The following is a 21,149-nucleotide window of genomic DNA, read 5'->3' as shown; positions in this document are numbered from 1 at the left end:
AGGGCGGGGCCGGAAATGCTAATTATTAAACCACACCTATTAGTGTAAATAGGCGTGGTTTAGATATTGTGTAGCCACACCCTTACATTAAGCATGCATGGCGAGCTAACTTTTAAAGCGCCTCACTATGTTTATTAGAAGAACTAAGCAGGTATCTTTATAAGCAATTCAAGAATTAAAAAGTAAGAGAAATAGAAAAGAGAAGGAAAAGCTGCACAACAGCCTCAAGTTTGAGGGCTTCAAGGTGATGGGCTTTAATTAGGAATGTTCTGTATCATTACTCAGGGCCTTTGAAAATGCAAATAAGAGACACAGAGAAGCTTAAAGTATGGCTACTGAAGAAGCTCCAGCCATTGTAAGTGAACAGAATTAATTGTTTAAGAATAGTTCTATTTAATTGTATTTTTGAATACTCATTTCATTGTATTTTTATTTATTTTAAGGTGCGATGCTGATCCAGCCGCTCTCTCTAAGTACATTGTTGCTCTACTGAGGAAGGAGAAGCCTCGCTCGGCTCTTAAGGATCTCTGCATTAACCAGTTGGAAGTGTTTCTCTCTAAAGGTAACGCCTACCACATGCTACTCTTAGTATGTATTTTCCCAAATAGAAACACCCACGTTTGTCGACAAGTTATTTCGCAGTTTGGACAGTGAGTCGTACATGACAGGCGGAGACGACTCGGACTCGACTCCGCCCTCTGGACTGATATCAGGCAGCAACAGGAGCAGCCTTGAGAGCGTTCGGAGCTCAGGAGGCGTGGCTAATAGCGTCTCCCCTTCTATGATGGTCCCAGAGAGGATCGTCACTGACCACAGGAGACAGTCTGAAGACATGAGACACAGAGAAGTGAGTGGAAGCCATTTTGAGTAGAAACCATTTTGTTTTGATTATCAAATATCTCAAGTCCAATTAACAAGATTACACGTACATGTACATGAACTTTAAATAGACTTTATCATTTTTCCTTGGATCTTGTTTCTTGTAATTGAATCAAATCTTTCTCTTTGAAGGTTGATGATGACGATAGGGATTTCCGCAGAGCTCACTACCGCCATGAGCCCTCTCCCTCTCTCTACCCCGCCCACATTGGAGGGGGAGGGGCCTCGGGCAGTGGAACGGGAGCAGCTGAGAAGAACAAGATAAAGAAAAAGATAGAGATTGATCCTCCAAGAAGATCGATACGACAGAGACTGGGGAATAGAGAAGATGAGAGAAGGTAAGAGAGAGAGAGAGAGAGAGAGGGAGGGAGGGGGAGAAAGAAAGAGAGAGAGAGCACACTTGATGTACATATTTAAGTGTACATAATTTGATTTGGTTTGTTTATTTTGAAACTGAAGCTTACTCATTGTCCTTAACGACTATCTAGTGTACATGTACGTGTACATTTATCTAAAACTATGTTTTCATTTGATATTTCTGAGTAGAATTAGATGTAAATAATAATTATTCATTAATTAGGAGGAGGAGGCCCAGGAGTAGAAGCAGAAGTCGTAGCAGTACTCCTGATCGTCAGAGCAGCAGGTCATCAAGTACTACCCCACCACCTGATATAGAAGACAGAAGCAGACGCAAGCGTATCCATACTGACCCAATGGGCGGAGTCAGCAACGACTTGAAACCGGTTGCTAAGCGACAGCGTTGTAAAGATTATGATGGTACGTTAATAATAATGATAATGATGATAACTTTTCTCCTTCTTTCTCTCCTCTATTAGAGCGTGGTATGTGTCTGCTAGGTGAACAGTGTCCATTTGATCATGGAAATGATCCGCTGGTCATTACTGGGATGCCTCCTTATCCTCCTCCCCCTCCTCCTCCTCCTTTCCCCCTCTCTCTTCCTCCGCACCCGCCACCTCACCATCACCTACCGAAAACTAATGCCGGTAAGTGTAAAGTACTCACAAAATGGGTAGAGTACATTTTCTGATGCATATTGACGTCCTTATGCTGCGTAGAAAGTCTGAGTTGATTGTGACTGAAATTTTTCAAGTTATGGCCACCTAAAATTCTAAAATGCATCATATGCACATACATGTACATGTTCATGTGCTGTATTCTATGCTTGCTTATTTCCAAAACATATCAAAGCCACTGCCCTTTATACTGTACATGTATGTTGTATGCATGCACATGTATCATCATAATGTACATGTGCATGTATGGTGTATATAAACCAGAGACTCATTTTAGAATTCGCAAGCTACATTAATACTAATACCTTACACACTCCCTCCCTTTCTCTCTGGTAGCTGATGGATACAATCCTGAAGATCCTTCCCTCACAGCTGGTGCTAATCCTCCTCCTCTCCCTCCTCCCCCTCTCCTTCCTCACCAGATCCCTCCCCTTCGTCCCGCCTTTCCTCCTCCTATCCCCCCAATCCCACGTCTCCCTCACATCCCCCCAATGCACTCTAATCCACCTCCTACAATACCCTCGGCTTTCACACCTGTTAGCTGTCAAGCTCCACCCATTGCCCCACCCACAAGGTAAGAAAAAGATTTTAAACTAAATTTTTAATGTTGCTATTTTTAGACACGTTCATTATGGTGGGGCTGGAGGCGGAGCCAAGCCACACCCAGGCAGATCCAGTGACACAATTGTCCTTAGAAAGATACCAAAAGATCTCAACACTATCACCAAACTGAGTGGCTACTTTGAAAAATTTGGAAATATTGTCAATCTACAGGTACATGTAGCACAAAAACACTTAATACGAATAATTACTTTTGCATTTATACATGTATATTTATACACTTGTGTCAAATTGTGTAGGTGAGGTATGAGAATGATCCAGAGTCTGCTATTGTACAGTTTTCTTCACCTTCTGAAGCAAAGGCTGCTCACGATTGCACTGAAGCTGTACTTAATAATAGGTAACAGAGGTTATCAATATACATGTACTTGTATTATTTATTATTATTATTATTATTATTATTATTATTTTAGGTTTATTCGTGTCTATTATCTTAAAGGAGGTTTGGGCGGGGTTGGAGTAGGCGGGGCTGAGAACAAGCATCATCATAATGCTCCTCCCACTTATCATCAAGCCAATAAGAAGGAAACTACAGTTAGCAAAATTATTATTATTTACATTATTAATTACTAGAAGACGTATTTACATGTACTGTACATACAGTTACAGCATCTCTCTTTATCTCTCTCTCTCTCTCTCTCTCTCTCTCTCTCAGTCTTCACAGCCTACTGTCAATTCTTCCTCTAATAAGCAGCCACAAGAAGTCATCTCTACTTCTTCTCCGTCTCTCCCTCCGTTGCAGGCTCCGCCCGCCCATTCCTATCCTCAGCATCGTCCTCAGAAACCCTCACCTGCTCCTGTCTCAGTCTCGGCGGCAGCTGCCAACTTAAAGCGACTTGAACTTCAGAAGAAAACCCAGTCTTTGCTGGAAAGCCAAATACAGCAGCAGAAAGTGAGCGATGCTGGTTTTTAAATAATTGTTTGCATTTTTTAATTGTTTGTTTATTTTTATCATTTTGTAGTTGTTGTTGGATAAATTGGAGAAATGCTCAACTGAAGAGAGGGAAAAGATATTACTTGTAAGTCACAGGGATCATAAATACATGTACGTATACACTGCAGCATTTTCAAGGGCTATACATACATGTACATGTGCTTTTTGTGGATTTATTTCCTTGATTCTTTAAAGTCTTACATGTATATTATGCAAAAAATGTACATGAAGGATTGGGGAAATTTGAAAAAATCTCAAAATTCAAAAATAGATTATTAGGCAAATTTTTGGCCCTTGAATCTCTGCAGTAATAAATTTTACTTCATTGTTCATGTTCTTTCTCCTATTCTGACTCTCTCTAGACTATTAAGTCTCTTAATTCCAGTGTCAATAAGCTGAGGGATTCACTCTCTTCCGTTGCAAAAGCCACTGCCTCTAAGCCAAACCCTACTGGAAATAGGGGCATGGTCAAATCCAAGCAAGCCACGCCTCCTTTGACCTCGTCTACCATGTCTCTACAGCAACAAGCTGACCAATTAAGAATGGAGGTTTGAGCTAAGCATGTTAAAATTATTTTAATTGCATGTCCATGTAGGCTCAGCAATTAGGTATTTTACCTTCGTCCAATGCCACGCCCATGGGTACTAACGATTTATTGAGTGCCACACCCACTTATACCAAGGATCAGCATAATAATGAACAGAGGAAGAAGGTGGAGCCAAAAACACGTCAACTTCTAGTGGTCAATGTGGAAGACAAAGAGGCTTTAGTGAAATATTTTGAGGTATAAGCAGTATGGAACTATGCATCTACATGTACATGTACGCATACAAACTATTAATGTATTTTCTCTTTCTCTTTTACTTGGATACACTAGCCATTTGTGATGAAATACCCTGTATTCCAATGAATTTAAAAATTTCTAAAAAAAATTCAATTTCGATTGGAATCAGTTCAAACTTTCTACGCAATATAAGAGCATATGTATATTAGAAAAATTATAAAATTGAAGAATTTTCTACTTTTCAGTTTTGGTGAAATTTGATCTGAGACCAAATTTAGAAAATTTCTCCCAGCCATTTTTGACGACATTATTTTTTTTCTTTCTTCTTTAGTCGTTTGGTGGTCTGACACAAGTAGAGAGAGGCCCTGATAATCCTAAAAACCTCATTTTTACATTCAAAAGCAGGAATGTTGCAGAAAAGGTACCCTATACAATTTATCGTAATAATTTAACTCTATACTGTGTATAGATACTGTACATGACTACATGCATGCAGAATCTTTAATTATTTGTATGTTAATGTACATGTACATGTACATGTATATTTTTTAGGCTGCTAAGGGATCTCTGTTCCAAGGAAAGCCGCTAATAATGAAATGGTACACTCCTAAACCACCGCCCAGTCCAACCGAAAAGAAGGCCACACCTCCAATTATTCCACCTCCCGGAAAACCCCCGTCGGTTTCAAGTCACGAAACTAAAAAACAAGCTCCTCCCACCTCGTTATCACTATTAGACGAGGTAAAAACACTTAAAATTTAAATTAAAAGTTAAAAAATGTTTTTAAATTTTATTTAGCTGAAGGATCTTGAGGCTGAGCTTCAAGAAGAGTCTCTGATTGATGTCTACACTCCCGAGCAGTCGGTTCCTCGTGTTGTACATTTACTGGACGATGAAGAGGAGGAGCTTGATGAAAGATCCTGGCGTCACTGACCATGCCCACTTCTTAAAGGGACGGTATTCTAAATTTAATTAGTATTGTGGGCGGTGCTACCACAACAATTGTTTAATTAGATTCATACCCTCAATAATGTTATTATTAATTATTATTATTATTAATTTCTGTGCACAATGACTCTACTAGTATTAATCATTAATATTATGCCATTATTATTATTATTATTATTATTATTATTATTATTATTATTATTATTATTATTATTTGACGAAAGAGAAACAAAAGCCATGGAAAAAAATGACTGATATTTAAAAAAAGAAAGAATTGAAAAAAAAACAATAATATTGAGGCTGAAAAAATGAAACAGCCCGTTAAAAAATAATTGAAACCATGGCTACACTTGTATTGTTGTTATTATTATTATTACTATTTATTATTATTATTATTATTTATTTTAACTGACAAAAGATCTCACCTGGTATCACCCTGGCCCTTGGGCTTCAAAGATCCTCTCTCTCTCTCTCTCGTTTCTTTTTTTCTTTCTACTCTCCCTTTCCTTCTTAACCTCTCTCCTAGCTACACTCTATCTCTCTCTAATAAAGTCTCATTGTCAATGTGTATTGTCTTACTTCCATCATTAGGTTTGTTCCATACCTCCTATTATCAAAAATGATGTGGATGTGAGTGAGTTTAATATAAGATCCACCAATGTTCATGTGCATGTACATTATAACATTCTACACTGAGACAACTAACTATAAATGAAATGATCACGTGTGCTTTTAATGATTATTAGCACTTTTTGACACTTGATTCCTACTGGTAGTGCTATTTCCCTCCTTTCCTTTCATATTATTATTAACAATAATTAACAAAGCCCATATTGGATATGAAAGAAATCTGATCCAATAGTGATCCGTATAAAACCAGTTGTTTGAAACTTGTAAGTTTAGTCTACCGAGGAGGTTCGGAGATGGTTCGATTCCAACTAACTAAGGACTGTGCAGCTGCCCTTTTGAAGAAGATATGGACAATCTTTGTGATGATTGTCAACTGGAACCCAGGCTTATTGTTTAAGTTTCGTTTCGAATACTGCAAGGACCTTTATCAGGAATTCCTTTACACCAACTACGAGGGTCAAATAATTTCGATGCTTCTTGCTAATGCTGTCTATGAGATGTTTCTGGCCTTTACCCACCTCAACTGGAACTTGGAGTACTCTCCCAAGTTCATTGCCTTTGGTATTGCTGCAGTTATTTTTCAGTTAGGCTTGATCCTCCTCAAAATTTTTAACGGAGGATTATTCAAAAAGATCAACAAAGCTGTATTTTTTCTCGATTCCATCATACTCTTGCTGTTTGAGCTGTTCATTGTCTTTGACTCAAAGTCCATAGAGTTTGAATTGCTTTTCTCGCTTGCCTTTTTGGTCAACATCACAGCAAGTCTCCATAACAGCACCTTTCTGATGTTCCTCTTAATAATTGCTGTCTGTGTCCTGTACATATTTGGCTACTCCAATTATACTAGCCTTGGGATGAAGTACCAGTATGAAGAGGTGATAGTTATCACATGAAACCATACCATAAACTGCTAATAATGCTAATGATATAGGCATACACTAATTTGCTATGTCACACTATTCTCATATCATTTTTTGCAGGTTGTTGCTGGCTATGTAATATTGATAACGGCTAGTTTCTTGTGCTTTGTTGTTCACTTCTTGATCAGCAAGCATAAAAGGATGTCCTTTGAAAAGATTGAGAACAGCGTCAAGACTCAACTGGACATTGAAAGAGAAGCAGCGAAACAGGCATGCATGAATATGATATTTCTAAATACAGTTTCACTCTTGTTATATTTTATAGGAAAGACTCCTTCATTCAGTATTTCCACCTGACGTTGCTAAAGCAGCTCAGACAATCTTGTCCACTAAAGGAGCTGACCAGTCGTTGGAGAAATTCAGAAAACTCCAAATGACTCGGTCTGAAAATGTCAGGTACCTTTCGGATCAGGGATTGATGTTTGACCATGCACTGTGATCATTTGTGTAGTATCTTATTTGCTGACATTAAAGGATTCACTGCACTCTCTGCTAAGCTTGATGCTAAGACTCTTGTACAGACTCTGAATGAGCTCTTTGCACGTTTCGACTGCCTAGCAGAAGTTATTGATATCATTCTTGCACTACTTTACTCTCTTCTATTATTGTATAGTTGAATAAGTGCATGCGTATAAAGATACTGGGTGACTGCTATTACTGCATTGCTGGGCTTAATGATAAAAACAAGGATCATGCTCAGAACTGTGTTGAAATGGGACTTCAAATGATTAATGTTATCAAGTAATGCCATAGAGGGCTCTGTCTGCATGTATACATGTACTTCTTTTTAATGATGCAGGCTTGTGAGTCGTGAGACGTCTTATGACATTAGCATGAGGGTTGGGATTCACACTGGGTCAGTATTCTCTGGCATCATTGGATTGAAGAAGTGGCAGTTTGATGTTTGGTCGAATGACGTGAATACAGCTAATAAAATGGAGTCTACTGGGGAACCAGGGTCAATTAAGAAGAATATATTTCAGTTTATTATTGTTGTTGTTTTTGCGCTAGGCGTGTGCATATCAGCGACAAAACTTACAAAGAATTAAAAGGTCGATATGGCGTGGAAAGTGGCCCTTTGGTTGATGGAATGAGAACTTATTTTATTGCTGATCAAGCTCAAGACAAAGTAAGAGCTGACAATTGCATGTATCTATGTGTGTATCTTATTGTAGTTACCTACTACCTTACAAGCAGCCAGCATCAACTCGGATACCAGTCCTATTAGTAATGCTAACAGCTACTCATTGATTATTAGTAAATAATATGTAGGTAAAGGCAGCATAGAAGGGCGTAAATCAAATCCTACGAAGCCAAAAAAGGTCTTGAGACGTCATAGAAAAGTTCACCCAGGTAAAACAAAGGATGTATTGACTGGAAGCTTTCAGGAAAGGAGGATGTTTGGTATCTCTGATATAATAAAGACACTTGGAATAACTGTAAATGATAATGTGTTTTATATAATTATTCTTTTACAAAATGTATAGAGGCTGTCCGAAAATGATAGCATCTCAAGGTAGGTCAATTTCAGCAGTCATTAATAATAATAATATACTACTGTATCTCTAAAAGGTTCTTAGCTGGTGATGGATCAAAGTTCCTAGAGCACTTAAGGAAGGTAGTAACCAAAGAGCATTGCCAGAAGTGAGTGCATATTCAATATAAACATGTAATTTGTTATTATTAAATTATTAATTATTAGGCTGTGGAAGAAGTTTGTGCATCGCTACATTTTGAAATTTAAGAAGAAAGAGCACGAAGCTATGGTATGGGCTTTCTTTTTGAGTTAGTTTATTGGTTTGTAGTATGTCAGAGCAGAATTTGAATGCCTTCCATGCTACTGTGTGTCAATGAATGTGATGCTTCTGTTAAATTTTGTGGTACAATTGATCCTATTGCCAAAAAAGTAGGTTCGCATTATAATTTTTTGTTATAATATAATGATCATTGCAGCCGCCCTTTCTTTCTTTTCTTCAACATTACTGCAATAGTCATGGCTACTCTACTAACAACGGTTGTCCTTACTCAGCTATTCTTTGCTGTAAGATGCTGCAGTTCATTGCATAGACTTACAGTCAATCCTCTTTTATACTCTATAGAAGCTGCGAAATGTTTTTTTGAGCAAATTTGTTCAAACTTTGAAGTGCAATCGTATTTGTCGATATTACCTATTTATGATGATGTGGCTAGTAGCTCTGATTTCTTTAACAATAGGACTGGTAAATGGAGAAAGAGAGAAGGAAAGTGATTTGCTATTGTATTTCTGTACAGGTTGAGTGTGAGCCTAATCCAAGCTTCCTGATGCCCTATGATGGGTTCAACACTCAAAGTGCAAGGTGTGATTTTGCAGGAGTAAGCCCTATGTGATTGTCAACAGGATCAAATTAGTATTTAATAGTATTATCTTGTGTTACTTTCTGTGCTCACTCTCTATAATGTGCTGCCAATTTCTGACCTTCCTTTTCTTGGAAAATTATTGATTACCATCTGCACTTTGTTCCACACATTCGTTCTGATGCCTGCTATGTTTTTTGACACTTTATTTCTTCGCTACTACACCCTCTTCCAGAATAACGCTTTGTAAGTATAAAAAAGGAGAAATGAAGGCGTTCACTTTAATTTTCTTTTAATATTAGGGCCAAATTTTTTAGTGAGAAGGTCTACTTTGAAGTCACAGTTGCTTTTATGGCCATATTTGGAATGATAGTAGTTTGGCAGGTTAGAGTGACATGCATTATTAATTCAGTTATATTATTTGTTGCAGTATCAATGTGCTAAGCATATCATTTTCCTTCAAAATCTCGAGGTACATGTATACTGTTATGTACTAGTATTATAATTATAATTTAATAGATTATTGAGAACCAGAGGACAATAGCATTAGTAAAATCCAATAACTGTGTCTTGCTGTCAAGCATACTGCCTAATCACGTTGTGCATCATTTTCTTGACCCAGAAATCAGCCAAATGGTACGTGCATTCATTGACATGCACTATATGAGCTACAATATGTGTTATAGGACCTCTACTACCAGTGTCATCAGAGGGCAGGCGTGATGTTTGTTGCCATTCCAGGTTTTTCTTCCTACTATGATGAATCTCCCGTGAATAATCATGGACTTGAGTGCCTTCGTCTTCTGAACGAGATTTTTTCAGGTAAACAGATAATGAGTGAACTTCAATGATCACAAGCCTTGCAGATTTTGACCAACTCTTGACAGAGGAGCGTTTCTCATGCTTGGAAAAAATAAAGACAATCGGTAGCACGTACATGATAGCATCTGGCTTGCATGTGAGATATGGCAGCAGACATCCACATATATCTATAGTATTGTAACTCTAACAATAGGACAATAGAAAGGGTTGGAATCACCTTGGAGTTTTGGTTCAGTTCTCTTTTGCGTTGAAGGAGAGCCTTCGTTTGCTCAATCTGGAGTCATTCACTAATTTTGAATTGCGAATTGGTATTCATATAAAGGCTATAGTGATGAGTCTTTGTATGGCATGTGTGTAGGTATCAGTCATGGCCCCCTTGTTGCTGGAGTTATTGGTGCAAAAAAGCCACAGTATGACATATGGGGCGACACAGTTAATCTTGCTAGTAGGATGGAAAGCACTGGAATAACTGGGAAAACACAAGTACATCTATTTATTACTAATATATCAACTTAAATTTTTTAATAGCTTGTGCTGGAGACTAAGAATATACTCCAGAATCTGGAATTGGGTTATAATTTTGAATTTCGTGGAACTGTGAATGTCAAGGGGAAAGGACAATTGGTCACTTTCTTCCTTTGTGATTGAGACCTCACATCAACAATAATTAATCTACATAAGCTATAATGGAGCAAATCTTTACCATAAACTTAAGTTACTATATCATGAAACAAAATCAAACTATATATACATGTAACTGAACTCAGCTGCTTTAAAGTTTAAAATTCAAATATCTAATTTCTTCAGTAAATCAGTTAGTAGCCTCTTTTAACATCAATCATATAGAGTAACGGTTTTCCGGACAAACACCGCTCAATCTGTTCGCACACTAGCTCGGCCAACTATAAAATAAACCAATGCATTGATTAACAGTGTTTTATTGATAGTTAATAACCTCATCTGTCATAGTAAGAGCTGCCATATGCGGAGTAATAACAACCTATTGGAATAATAGTACAAGCATTAGGTGCTATTTGTGTCTTACATTATCCAGTCCCCACAATTCACTGGTAAGTGGTAGTGGCTCCTCATTAAACACATCCAAAGCTGCTCCACTGAGCCACTTGTTCCTAAATAATGACGACTTCATTTGTAGATGCATTTTGTTAACATACTTGATTGCTTCTACTATTGTACTCTCCTTTACAATGTCACCTCTTCCAATGTTAATGAATACAGGCTTCTATCGTACAATACAGTTTATTATTATGATGAAAAAATCGCGTACCTTTTCAGCACAAGACTTGAATCCATCTTTATCAAGCAGTCCAGCAGTTTCTGGTGTACTAGGAAGGACATTGCAAACATAATCAGAGGCAGACAGTAATTCCTCCAGCTCCCCTAATTGCCTTGAGAAAGAGAGAGTTTAATTCAACAAATAATAGCAACAGCATTCATTTATTGCTTTACCTGTATTGATCTACACAGGATAGCCTCTTTTCCTTTGGTACTGGTGTCCTAGTCATACCCCAAACTGTCATGCCAAGAAATTTGCAGTACTTAGCAACTACCATAACAAATAATGGCTAGAAGAATAAAATAGATAAAATTCTCTGCTCACTTTCCCGCCCTATATCACCAAGACCCAGTATTCCTATTGTAAGATCTCGTAGTCTACGATAGCCAAGATCTCTAATATTCCTATAGAAGAATATATTTTTAAAATTTTTGCATAGTAATGGCTGACCATAGATTGTCCCTATCTGCTATTTGTTTTCCTATAATTTTTGGAAAGTGACGTTCAAAACCGATAACTTGACCAACGACATATTCAGCCATATGAGGACCAAAACTACCACCCATTCGTGCAACAGGATAGGGAAGAGTCTAAAATACAGCAAAAATAAATTAAGTAAAATGAATGTTAAAATTTTAAAAACTCTAAATTACAAGTTGTTTCTGACACCTTGTTTGCACCTCTGAGGTGTCAACAAGAACAGGAAGTTGGTAATTTTTTAGATTGTAAACGAGATAGAATGCCAAGTTGCCAACTGACTGCACTGACATGGGTCCTCGCCCACGCTAGTTGCTGGCACAAGATCAAGTAAAATTTATCAAGCATATTTTCAACAATAGATACAAACACACTAACTGCGTTGTTATCAGCAAGAGCTTTTAAGAGCTGATTGCATCCAGCATAAATAATTTGCAATAATTTAAGAGATAGCTCAGAGCTGAATAGGACAGAAGGACAATACTGAAAGACATCTGGATGGGCTATAACAACGTCTGCATTCATCATTCTCTTCTTAAAATCTAAATAAAATAAAAGTATAAATGAGAAAAAAAATTAATATAGACTGACCATCATCAGAACTAAGTTCTTTAACGTTGCAATTCCCAAGATCTACTCTCTCTAGCAGTCCTTTGCCTCTTAGTAAATTTGTCAAAGCTGCTAACATTGCTTTACTTCCAGAAAGAGACAGGGCAGGCCCATCAGTCAAAGAGTTGAGACATAAAACCTTCAATTTGCTCATTTTCTTCTTTTCTAGTTTATTAATAGGCAGGGCATGTTGATTAATAAACCTGGTCACATGCGTTCACGTGGTTGGAGTATACGGAGAATCAGCCCCACCCAGTCAACATGGAGTATTGGAAGGAGCACTATCTTGACGTGTATGTTCAAGACGCCACGGCTCAGATACTTCATGCTAGCACCTGCAACAATGGAAGAAAGGACTGGGAAGATAAGAATCAGCCAATTTCGTATCTGCTTCAGTATTTCAAATCAGTACAATCTGGAGTCCATGTCATGTGTCGCCCCTACTCATACATCACTGCTACACCTCACAACCGTCAATCCTTCATTAAAGTAGTCTGGTTAGGATTGGGTGGGATTTTGAACCTGGGAGAAGCTGTTAGTCAAGGAGAAATGAAAGAAGAGCACTACCACCAGTTACTGGAGCTTTTCTGCCCTGATTTTCCTGTTAGCATTGTAAACGAAGCAATGAAAATCACTTGCAAGGAAGATGAGGATTCTGCTAGCTTCGTTGATTTCTTATATACACTACAGATATTGTTTTATTATCAAGAGTTCTTGAGTGGATGCATGACTGCAGCTTTGACTCCATCACTAGGACCTGTTGTAATATTACCTGCAGAAATAGCAGTGGAAGGGGAAAGAGGAGATGCTACTACAGACTGCAGCATTAAAGAAACAAGCCATACTAAAGATTCATTGATGCAATCAGTCAAATCCTATCACCAGGAGTTGGCTGAAAAAAAGATACCTGTCCCTCCTTTGTCAGTGATAGAGCAAGCACTACAGAGCTTGGAAGAGGAAGAAGTATCCAGACACAATCAAGATTTTAAAAAGAAATTGTGCAAATCTGAGGCATTGAGTGATGCTATTGGAGTACTACCATCAAGAAAGTCAAAGTGATCATCAAAAAAATTCAAGTTACAAAGTGATCATCAAACTTCATAATTTTTTGGCATCTTCCATTACGTGCATGCACTTTTGATTAATAATAGTTAACAATAACAGCTGAAATATTTATGCTAGAACATACTTGGCATTAATCTATCATTATAACTTTGTTTATAGTTATTTTTCTTTCTTGATTAGCCTCAATGCTATGTAGGCCAGTGTAGTAAAAATAACACTGTACATTGCTATACCAATCCAGTCATAGTACAGCCAGTCAGGATTGAACCCACGAACCTCAAGTAATGCAGAACCTTCTCTTGACACTTCGATAATAGTACCATTATTATCACTAAAAACAAAACTATAATGTTTCTTATACAACGGCACAGTAACTTACACCATCTCAGTAAACACTAGCCCATCAGCTTCATTGACAGAGAGAGCCTATATACACAACAAGTTAGCTGCAGACATCTCAGTTGCTTTGTGCTTACCTCAATTGCATATCTAAATATGGATAGATATTGGCACCAGCTAATCCAAGAAGGGAGAGAGTCAAGAGCAATCAAGAACCCACTGAACAACTGTGCAAGAGAATAAAAACAAAACCTTCGTTTATGCCACTCTCAAGATTCAAGTGTAAAATCAATATTATTATGCTATGTGGTGTATACCATTTGAATGATGAAAGACATTGCAATGAGCAATATGGCAATGCTAGTGACATTAACTAGGCCACTAAAGAAAAAAGCAATAGAAGAAGCACCCAGAGATGTCAGGAAAAGAGTGAAGAAGAATATAAAGAACTTGGCAACATCAACTTGGAACCCTAAAATCACAAGAATAAAATTACATCTTTCTTATAGCACATACCAATCATGAAGTAAGCAATGAGTGAGTAGACAATCAATGGTATTACCCTCAATGGGATAATGTCACACGTGTACTTTGATAGGAAATAGACAGAAACACGATAGAATCCTCCAGCATTCTCATGACTATGATGAAGAAATACACGAATAGAGTTTAAGAATTATCGTGTTTACTAACATGAACAGTGGCTTCTGTGATATGAAGAGCTCCACAGCATTAATATTGATAAAGATTTGGTTCATTACCATAAAGAATATTGCTCCTAATCTAAAATTATAAAAAATAATACAATAATAATTAATTTTAATTTTTTTCATTTAAAATTCAATACACATACCTGTCTTGGAAGCCATTTGGGCCTGTGTCTAATTGGAAGAAGAGCAAACCAATAACCAGTCCAAAAACAATCATCACAATTAGCTGAAGTCATATAAATAATAATTATCATACTAATAATGCAAGTTCTCTATACCTGCAGCATTGATAGGCGTGGGTTTCTAACAATGTTAAGAGTTGATCTTGCAATCATGACCATTAGCTATTCAAATAAGAAATAGAAATAGAGTAGATTATCTGTTTATACTAAGAATCAATGCCTAATGCCTAGTAGATAGACCATGTGCATTTTAATTTCCATGACTGACCTGCCACAGGACATTAGTAGCGTATTTGTATGACGTGACAGTTTTATGATTTTCCTTATTCCTGTATTGCTGGAGCAATTCTTGTGTCTTCTTTGCTGCACTCTCTCCCAAGTGAGATGAAGTATAACGAGCTCTTAAGTTATTTGAATCATCATTTCCTCCTTCTGCATTCATTACACACATGATTCAAACTATTATTAAGTTGATTTACTGCATACCTTCAATGTCTGCCTGCTTCTCCTCACAAAGGTTAATGACATCTAGCATAAAGTCTGCTGGATTATTGTGAGCCTCACACTCAAATCCTGTTCAATCAAAACATAGGAAGGATAAAATGAAGGAGCACAAACTTCAATCAAAAAAGGTTGCAATAGGTTTTCATTTATTATTACATAAATATACATTAAGTATTAAATTCTTTCATCATGAATTGCAATTGGTGAGATGTACATCTACTAAGTACACAGTATGTACTACTTGCCTATTCTAGTGAAATGACCAAGTGCTTGATGATTTGGGCCGTAATATACAAGATCCCCTTGAGATAACAGTGTCAGACTATCAAATAATTTGAAAATGGAGTATCGAGGCTGATGTATAGACATTATCACCACACGATCATTATCAGTGCATATGCTAAAAAATAAATTATTTTGGTCACCCAAAGTATTTTAATCAGAAAGCACAGCAGTAAGTAACATACTTTTTCAAGAGTTTAACAACTGATACAGCAGTATATGCATCCAAACCAGTCGTTGGTTCATCAAGGAAGAGGAACTGTGGCTCTATTATGAGCTCCATACCAATGTTAGTCCTCTTTCTCTCTCCTCCACTAATTCCTCTTATGAAATTATTACCCACCTATGACAACAAGATTTGAGTAACTTTAAAAATTCATAAAAAATCCAAATTTGATTGAAACCAGCTCAAACTTTCTACACAACATAAGTACATGTATATGCATCAGATAAGATTATTAAAATGGAGAATTCACTCCTTTTCAATTTTGACAAAATTTGGCCCAAGACCATGTACATGTACTATAGTACAGGGACTTTTATCCAATTTTAGAGCAACTTGAAAAATTTATAAAAAATCCAATTTTGATTAGAACCAGCTCAAACTTTCTACACAACATAAGCTTCAACAGGAAGGGCATTGCCCAATATTTTTAATAGTAACATTGCACAGTTTGATTTTCATGCAATAGCATTGATATTAAATTAATACCTTTGTGTTGGCACAGTTGGTCAGCCCAAGCTGCTTTATAACTTTCTCCACCCTTTCTTTCTTCTCTGACCAGGGAATGGACGTGGGCAAACGGAGAGCGGCCGAGAAAAACAAGTTCTCTTTCACAGTCAAAGTCCCCATAATAACATCGTCCTATGTGATTGTAAAATTCCTAAAATGTAAGTAATTAAAAGTACTTACTTGTACAACATAGCCACTGATACATTTAAAGTTTTCTGGTTGAGCTTCTCCATTTATAAGCACATGACCACTGATCCCTTTCTTTCCTTTGCGACCAGCTAATATATCCAGCAAACTACAATTAATTAATGTATTATTAATACAGGGACACTGGGACAGTTAGTATTGAAGTATTTACAGCTGCTAATCTTCAATGAGAAAATTTTTAAAAATTAACATGTGAACTTGTCTTATAATCTCTCAGTCATTTTTTGCTCTTCTCTAGCTCTCTCTTTCTCTCTTGCCTTTCTCCTCTTTCCCTCCGCCTCCCTCCCTTTCACCCTCTCTCCCTATCTTCCTCCTCTCTAATATACTAACCTTGTTTTTCCACTCCCAGTAGGCCCCATTATAGCATTAAGGCCAGGACTCATCAGGCCACTCACAGATTTCAGTATTATCTTATTGGGAAGTCTCTTGAAGAACTTTCGCTGAGGCACTTCGTACGTCACATCGTGAAATGACAATCCTTTTGGAGATGACAACTGATCGATCTATTCATTTAAATAGAAATATAAATTTACGTCGATGAGAGCTTTTATTAATAACATTGATCTCTTACCGCTGATTGATCTATTGATACAGTTGCAGTTGACACATGAACAGTTGCATCAGAATCTACACAAAAGACATAATGACACTGTACATGAATAATGACTGCATAATACAATATTAATGTACAGTCATACTAAATAGAAACCACATTCCTCCATAGTGAGTTAAATCAATAAAGTGCATTTATATGAATATTTAGTTATGCATAATTAGTTATACACGAGTGAATAAAACACTCTAATAATTGCAATGGCATGCACTAATTTGGAAGAGATGGTGATAATCCACAAAATAATAAAATACTCTTGGCAGTAGACAAAATGGCATTATACTGAAAGTGCTGCTAGTTTTGTCCCACCTCTTCATCACAAAGGGACCAGACTATGAGTGTGTACATGCACTTAAGAATTCTGCCTTTACAATGACGATTGGATCCAACCATGCAACCATGATTGAACCATAATACCAAATTCAAATGATCAAAAATCTACACAACAAAAGTTTACACAAAGGCCACTCATCTCATGTTCCAACCACAATATACTCTATCATCTAAATCTACTTACTGTAATAATAGCTACCACTTACTGTTTGTTGCCATCTTATGGTGTTACGGGTTTCGGTGACAAACGAACGGCAAGAGCTCGGGCAAGAGTGAGAATTGCCTGTTGTAGAATCAACTGCAGAATGGGTGGGCGGGGCTACACGTCAGCAGATGAAAATTAAATTGTTTTCAGTAAAATCATATTCACTGTTATTATTATATCAAATGACATTATGCTGTTGCTGTATTAAATTGCTGTGCTATGTGCTTGAGTGCAATGGTGTGTTCTTCTTCACTCTGTGACGATTTGCTCCTTCTGATCTTATCTTCTCCATCCTTAGTCTATCTATTCTTTTCTTTCCAACAATGAAAGAGCTCACTCCAGCAGTTATCATGAATACCCTAATAATACATCAGAGGAATTAAGAGTTGTTCTTATCATACTAAGAGCCTCTACCATGTTAGTGCTACAGTTCTCATTGTGACAGCCATTTTGAGGGTGTGGCCACCACAAATTTAGCTTAGCTAGTGAAATTTATTATTAATTAATCTATAAAATTAATTTTAATTGGAAATGATGATTATGATGATAATAGTAATAATATTTTATGTTATATTTCTAGTTTCATAGAGTCTCACTGTAGAATCATCTGATGATGATAATATCATTGATTCATCTCTACATACAAAAAGACAAAGTTACATATCCCCTCTCATTCTCATTCCATTCCTTGCAAATCTCATACTTGGTTAGTTTAATGTCCAGTATCCCAGCAGTGTGTCCATGCCATTCCCTCATGCATTGGGCTGTTAGTACATTCCAGAGTCTAATTACACCATCAAAATGGCAGCTATATACAAATGGACCTCTTTCTGATACGCACATTCTCACCAAGGTAGCCTAGGAGAGGGAAAGCATGTTTATGAAAGAGAAGCAACAGTAGACAGATTCATAAATACGGGTATTGTAGTGAGTGCTTACATCCTGTCCTTCGTTTTTTTCTGGTTTACAAACATGTCTCAGTTTTTGAGTTGGTATGTCCCAAACAGCCAGTGAACCAGTCACGTAGCCAACAAGTATCAAGTTATGACTGTAAGAAGACGAATGTATACCGGAACTGTACTTAGTGTATCATTCATTAAGTACTGCTATGAGTCTCTGTCACTCGTATATATACCTCGATAAAAATCCAACAGCCTCTGTAAAGTGATCCTCAGCAGGTTCTTCTTGTTCATTCTCTTGGGAAGTTCCTTTGTTCTCTCCTCCTGGTGTAACCAAATTCAACATTGCAATTAACTACAAGGAATGAATAATAGTGATTTCTGAGCCAATTTTCAGATGACTATAACACTAATTTTTTATAAGATCAACTCAAACCTTTTGCATAAAACAAAGACATCAAAATGTATCAGAAAATTTAATAAAAATGAAGGGGGTAATTTTGGAGCCATTTTTTGCAAAAAAAAAAAACTATAAAAATAAAATAAAAAGGTCATTCTTTTTATTTTACTATTTTTTATTTTTCAATTAAAAAATTATAAATAAATAATGATGCAATTTTTTTTAAATAAATAAAATAAAAATTAAATTAATTTTATTTAAAATGTTTATTATTTTTTATTTATTTAATTATTTTATTTTAATTTTATTTTTTATTTTTATTTTTTTTAATTTTTTACTTCATTAATTTTTTTAATTTGTTTAATTTAATTTTATTATTATTTTAAATTGTTTAACTAAATTAAAAAAATTAAAAAAATAGAAAAATCAAAAAATTAAAAGAATTTTTAAAATAATAAATAATTAAAAGATTAAAAATAATAAAATAAAAAATGAAAAAAATTAATAAAAAAATTAACAAATTAAATAAAAATTAAAAAATAAAAGTAAATAAATAAATAAATAAATAATAAATTTCAAAAAAAAAATAATGAAATGAAAATAATAATAAAATAAAAAGTAAAAAATTAAATAAAAATTAAAAAATAAATTAAAAATTTTTACAATCATTATTAAACCCACATAAAAACTGAAACATTAAAATAATAAAAAATGATAATAAAAAAATAATAATGATAAAATTAAAAAGTAAAAATTAAAAAAATTAAAAATAAATGAAAAAATAAAAAAATTAGTAAATGAAAAATAAAAAATTAATAAAAAAAATATAATATAACTAAGAGCTGGATCGATTAACCTTAGTCAAAAAACTTCAATCGATGGCTCATGCTTGCCCCCTCAATATTTACATTCACCTAGTTTTTTAAAAAGGCCATAACTTGAAACGATGAAGTCAAATTCAACTCAAACTTTCTGCATAGCATAAGGACATCAAGATGTATCAAAAAATATAATAAAAATTGGGGGTGATTTCGGAGCCGTTTTTCAGAAAAAACCATGGGCTATAGTACAGGGATTTTTTTCAGATTTTGGCCCATTTTTAAAAATGGCCATAACTTGAAAAATTGAAGTCGGAATCAACTCAAACTTTCTACAGAGCATAAGGACATCAATATGTATCAGAAAATGTAATAAAAATTGGGAGTGATTTCGGAGCCATTTTTTAGAAAAAACCACGGGCTATAGTACAGAGTATTTTTCAGAAAATGGCCAATTTTTAAAAATGTCCGTAACTTGAGAAATTGAAGTCAGAATCAATGCAAACTTTCTGCAGAGCATAAGGACATCAATATGTATCAGAAAATGTAATAAAAATTGGAGGTCATTTCGGAGCTATTTTTCAGAAAAACCATGGGCTATAGTACAGGGTATTCTTCAAATATTGAAAAAGCATCACCAGTAATCAATCATCATTTTTAGTAATACTTTCATATTGCTAGCATTGAAGAGTCTTGCCGTTCCATCAATATGACCAGAAACTAGTACACTAGCATCAGGATGAACTGAAAGACATGTGACAGGAGACATTTGATTGGGTGAAGGATCTACAAACAGAAAAATAGTATTAAAAATATAAGCTATTTATGACAAGTATAACACTGATTGTGAGGCTTACTATAAGAAGACACTAGTGAGACTGTTTTAAGATCCCATATCTTAACAGAGCCATCAGAATAACCAAAGCAAGAGGATTTCCCTAAGATCACAGTGTACAATACATATAAGGGAGCCATTTTATACACTATAAATCACTGTCTTACCATTTGGCATTAGTACACCAGCCATATTTCCAGAGCCGTGTGATGGTATGGTCTTGCAATCGCCAGAGGGTATCCTCCATATCCAACCATCCCCATCAGTAGTACCGGCTAATAACACATGGGCACCAGTATGCCACATCAACCACTAAAAAATAAAAATGAGCAATGAAATAATTATTTTGTAATATAATATCATTAGGTAATAATTATAATCTTTCTTCTTTAATACATGTAAGCATTATTTCAATTTATTTGCTTAACCTACTTCTACATTTGATGCATCAAATCTCCACACACACTTTCCATTACTGCACTGCCAGACCTGTACAAGGCCTGCTAGATCTGATGTCGCTAGATACTTGTCATCATGACTGAAACAGACACAAGTAACTGACTCCGTATGACCTTTAAAAAACAAACAAAAGAAAATTATGTGTACGATACAAATATACGTACAATGCATACATTAAGTAAAGAGCTTTAGTAAAAGAGCAATAAAGAGTTATAAATAATTATGATACATAATTTAATTAGTAATAATATATATAAGTACTTTACCATTGCATTC

General features: G+C 35.7%; 6 protein-coding genes across 8 annotated transcripts in view; 3 read left to right on the top strand and 3 right to left on the bottom strand.

Moving 5' to 3' along the window:
* Positions 1 to 60: 60 nt before the first annotated feature.
* LOC105316491 (RNA-binding protein 27-like) lies at positions 61 to 5,451 on the top strand. Its single transcript, XM_020007284.1, has 18 exons — positions 61 to 182; positions 286 to 355; positions 444 to 562; positions 609 to 847; positions 1,012 to 1,217; positions 1,460 to 1,656; positions 1,716 to 1,883; positions 2,250 to 2,487; positions 2,534 to 2,687; positions 2,774 to 2,874; positions 2,948 to 3,068; positions 3,190 to 3,426; positions 3,497 to 3,553; positions 3,831 to 4,016; positions 4,064 to 4,252; positions 4,584 to 4,673; positions 4,805 to 4,993; positions 5,051 to 5,451. The coding sequence occupies exons 2-18, from the start codon at positions 297 to 299 to the stop codon at positions 5,183 to 5,185; spliced, it is 2,685 nt and encodes an 894-aa protein (XP_019862843.1). The 5' UTR covers positions 61 to 182; positions 286 to 296; the 3' UTR covers positions 5,186 to 5,451.
* Positions 5,452 to 6,092: 641 nt separating this feature from the next.
* On the top strand, positions 6,093 to 10,717 carry LOC100637659 (adenylate cyclase type 2-like). Its single transcript, XM_020007263.1, has 25 exons — positions 6,093 to 6,705; positions 6,811 to 6,960; positions 7,016 to 7,146; positions 7,202 to 7,313; positions 7,364 to 7,491; positions 7,550 to 7,708; positions 7,762 to 7,879; positions 7,926 to 7,977; positions 8,023 to 8,189; positions 8,238 to 8,266; positions 8,323 to 8,394; positions 8,453 to 8,516; positions 8,556 to 8,656; positions 8,704 to 8,791; positions 8,850 to 8,969; positions 9,022 to 9,102; positions 9,149 to 9,330; positions 9,387 to 9,468; positions 9,515 to 9,556; positions 9,604 to 9,720; positions 9,771 to 9,906; positions 9,951 to 10,042; positions 10,100 to 10,214; positions 10,265 to 10,389; positions 10,435 to 10,717. The coding sequence occupies exons 1-25, from the start codon at positions 6,124 to 6,126 to the stop codon at positions 10,552 to 10,554; spliced, it is 3,165 nt and encodes a 1,054-aa protein (XP_019862822.1). The 5' UTR covers positions 6,093 to 6,123; the 3' UTR covers positions 10,555 to 10,717.
* Positions 10,617 to 12,470, bottom strand: LOC100637533 (glyoxylate/hydroxypyruvate reductase A-like). Its single transcript, XM_020007271.1, has 10 exons — positions 12,272 to 12,470; positions 12,059 to 12,222; positions 11,654 to 11,793; positions 11,528 to 11,607; positions 11,377 to 11,473; positions 11,195 to 11,315; positions 11,082 to 11,149; positions 10,952 to 11,036; positions 10,862 to 10,906; positions 10,617 to 10,808 (listed from the first exon to the last, which is right to left on the bottom strand). Exons 1-10 carry the CDS (start codon positions 12,441 to 12,443, stop codon positions 10,722 to 10,724), a joined length of 1,059 nt encoding a protein of 352 aa, XP_019862830.1. The 5' UTR covers positions 12,444 to 12,470; the 3' UTR covers positions 10,617 to 10,721.
* On the top strand, positions 12,471 to 13,501 carry LOC105316490 (UPF0705 protein C11orf49 homolog). The gene has a single exon (XM_011411413.2). The coding sequence runs from the start codon at positions 12,551 to 12,553 to the stop codon at positions 13,346 to 13,348; it is 798 nt and encodes a 265-aa protein (XP_011409715.1). The 5' UTR covers positions 12,471 to 12,550; the 3' UTR covers positions 13,349 to 13,501.
* LOC100637406 (ATP-binding cassette sub-family G member 2-like) lies at positions 13,435 to 17,942 on the bottom strand. The gene is made up of 18 exons (XM_003383543.3): positions 17,877 to 17,942; positions 17,464 to 17,821; positions 16,883 to 16,938; positions 16,642 to 16,814; positions 16,285 to 16,399; positions 16,084 to 16,236; positions 15,557 to 15,714; positions 15,335 to 15,489; positions 15,072 to 15,158; positions 14,854 to 15,017; positions 14,682 to 14,747; positions 14,547 to 14,629; positions 14,387 to 14,476; positions 14,210 to 14,334; positions 14,011 to 14,165; positions 13,831 to 13,920; positions 13,734 to 13,780; positions 13,435 to 13,685 (listed from the first exon to the last, which is right to left on the bottom strand). The coding sequence occupies exons 2-18, from the start codon at positions 17,474 to 17,476 to the stop codon at positions 13,514 to 13,516; spliced, it is 1,902 nt and encodes a 633-aa protein (XP_003383591.1). The 5' UTR covers positions 17,477 to 17,821; positions 17,877 to 17,942; the 3' UTR covers positions 13,435 to 13,513.
* A 64-nt stretch (positions 17,943 to 18,006) lies between these two features.
* LOC100637281 (angio-associated migratory cell protein-like) overlaps positions 18,007 to 21,149 on the bottom strand; it is a 5,875-nt gene continuing 2,732 nt past the window's right edge. The window contains exons 4-11 of one of the 3 annotated variants that reach the window (XM_020007223.1): positions 20,847 to 20,986; positions 20,582 to 20,726; positions 20,437 to 20,517; positions 20,247 to 20,365; positions 18,598 to 18,716; positions 18,402 to 18,510; positions 18,166 to 18,320; positions 18,007 to 18,098 (exon numbers count right to left, since the gene is read on the bottom strand). In XM_020007223.1, coding sequence (XP_019862782.1) covers positions 18,026 to 18,098; positions 18,166 to 18,320; positions 18,402 to 18,510; positions 18,598 to 18,716; positions 20,247 to 20,365; positions 20,437 to 20,517; positions 20,582 to 20,726; positions 20,847 to 20,986 — 941 coding nt within the window. In that variant the 3' untranslated portion in view covers positions 18,007 to 18,025. The remainder of the gene's footprint in view (positions 18,099 to 18,165; positions 18,321 to 18,401; positions 18,511 to 18,597; positions 18,717 to 20,246; positions 20,366 to 20,436; positions 20,518 to 20,581; positions 20,727 to 20,846; positions 20,987 to 21,149) is intronic. The other 2 variants (XM_020007219.1, XM_020007222.1) reach the window with 2 other exon arrangements.

This window comes from Amphimedon queenslandica, unplaced genomic scaffold, assembly GCF_000090795.2.
Source record: "Amphimedon queenslandica unplaced genomic scaffold, v1.1 AMPQUscaffold_13509, whole genome shotgun sequence".
Lineage (NCBI taxonomy): Eukaryota > Metazoa > Porifera > Demospongiae > Haplosclerida > Niphatidae > Amphimedon > Amphimedon queenslandica.
Note: the sequence above shows the minus strand (reverse complement) of the source record. Positions and strands in the feature narration are given on the sequence as shown.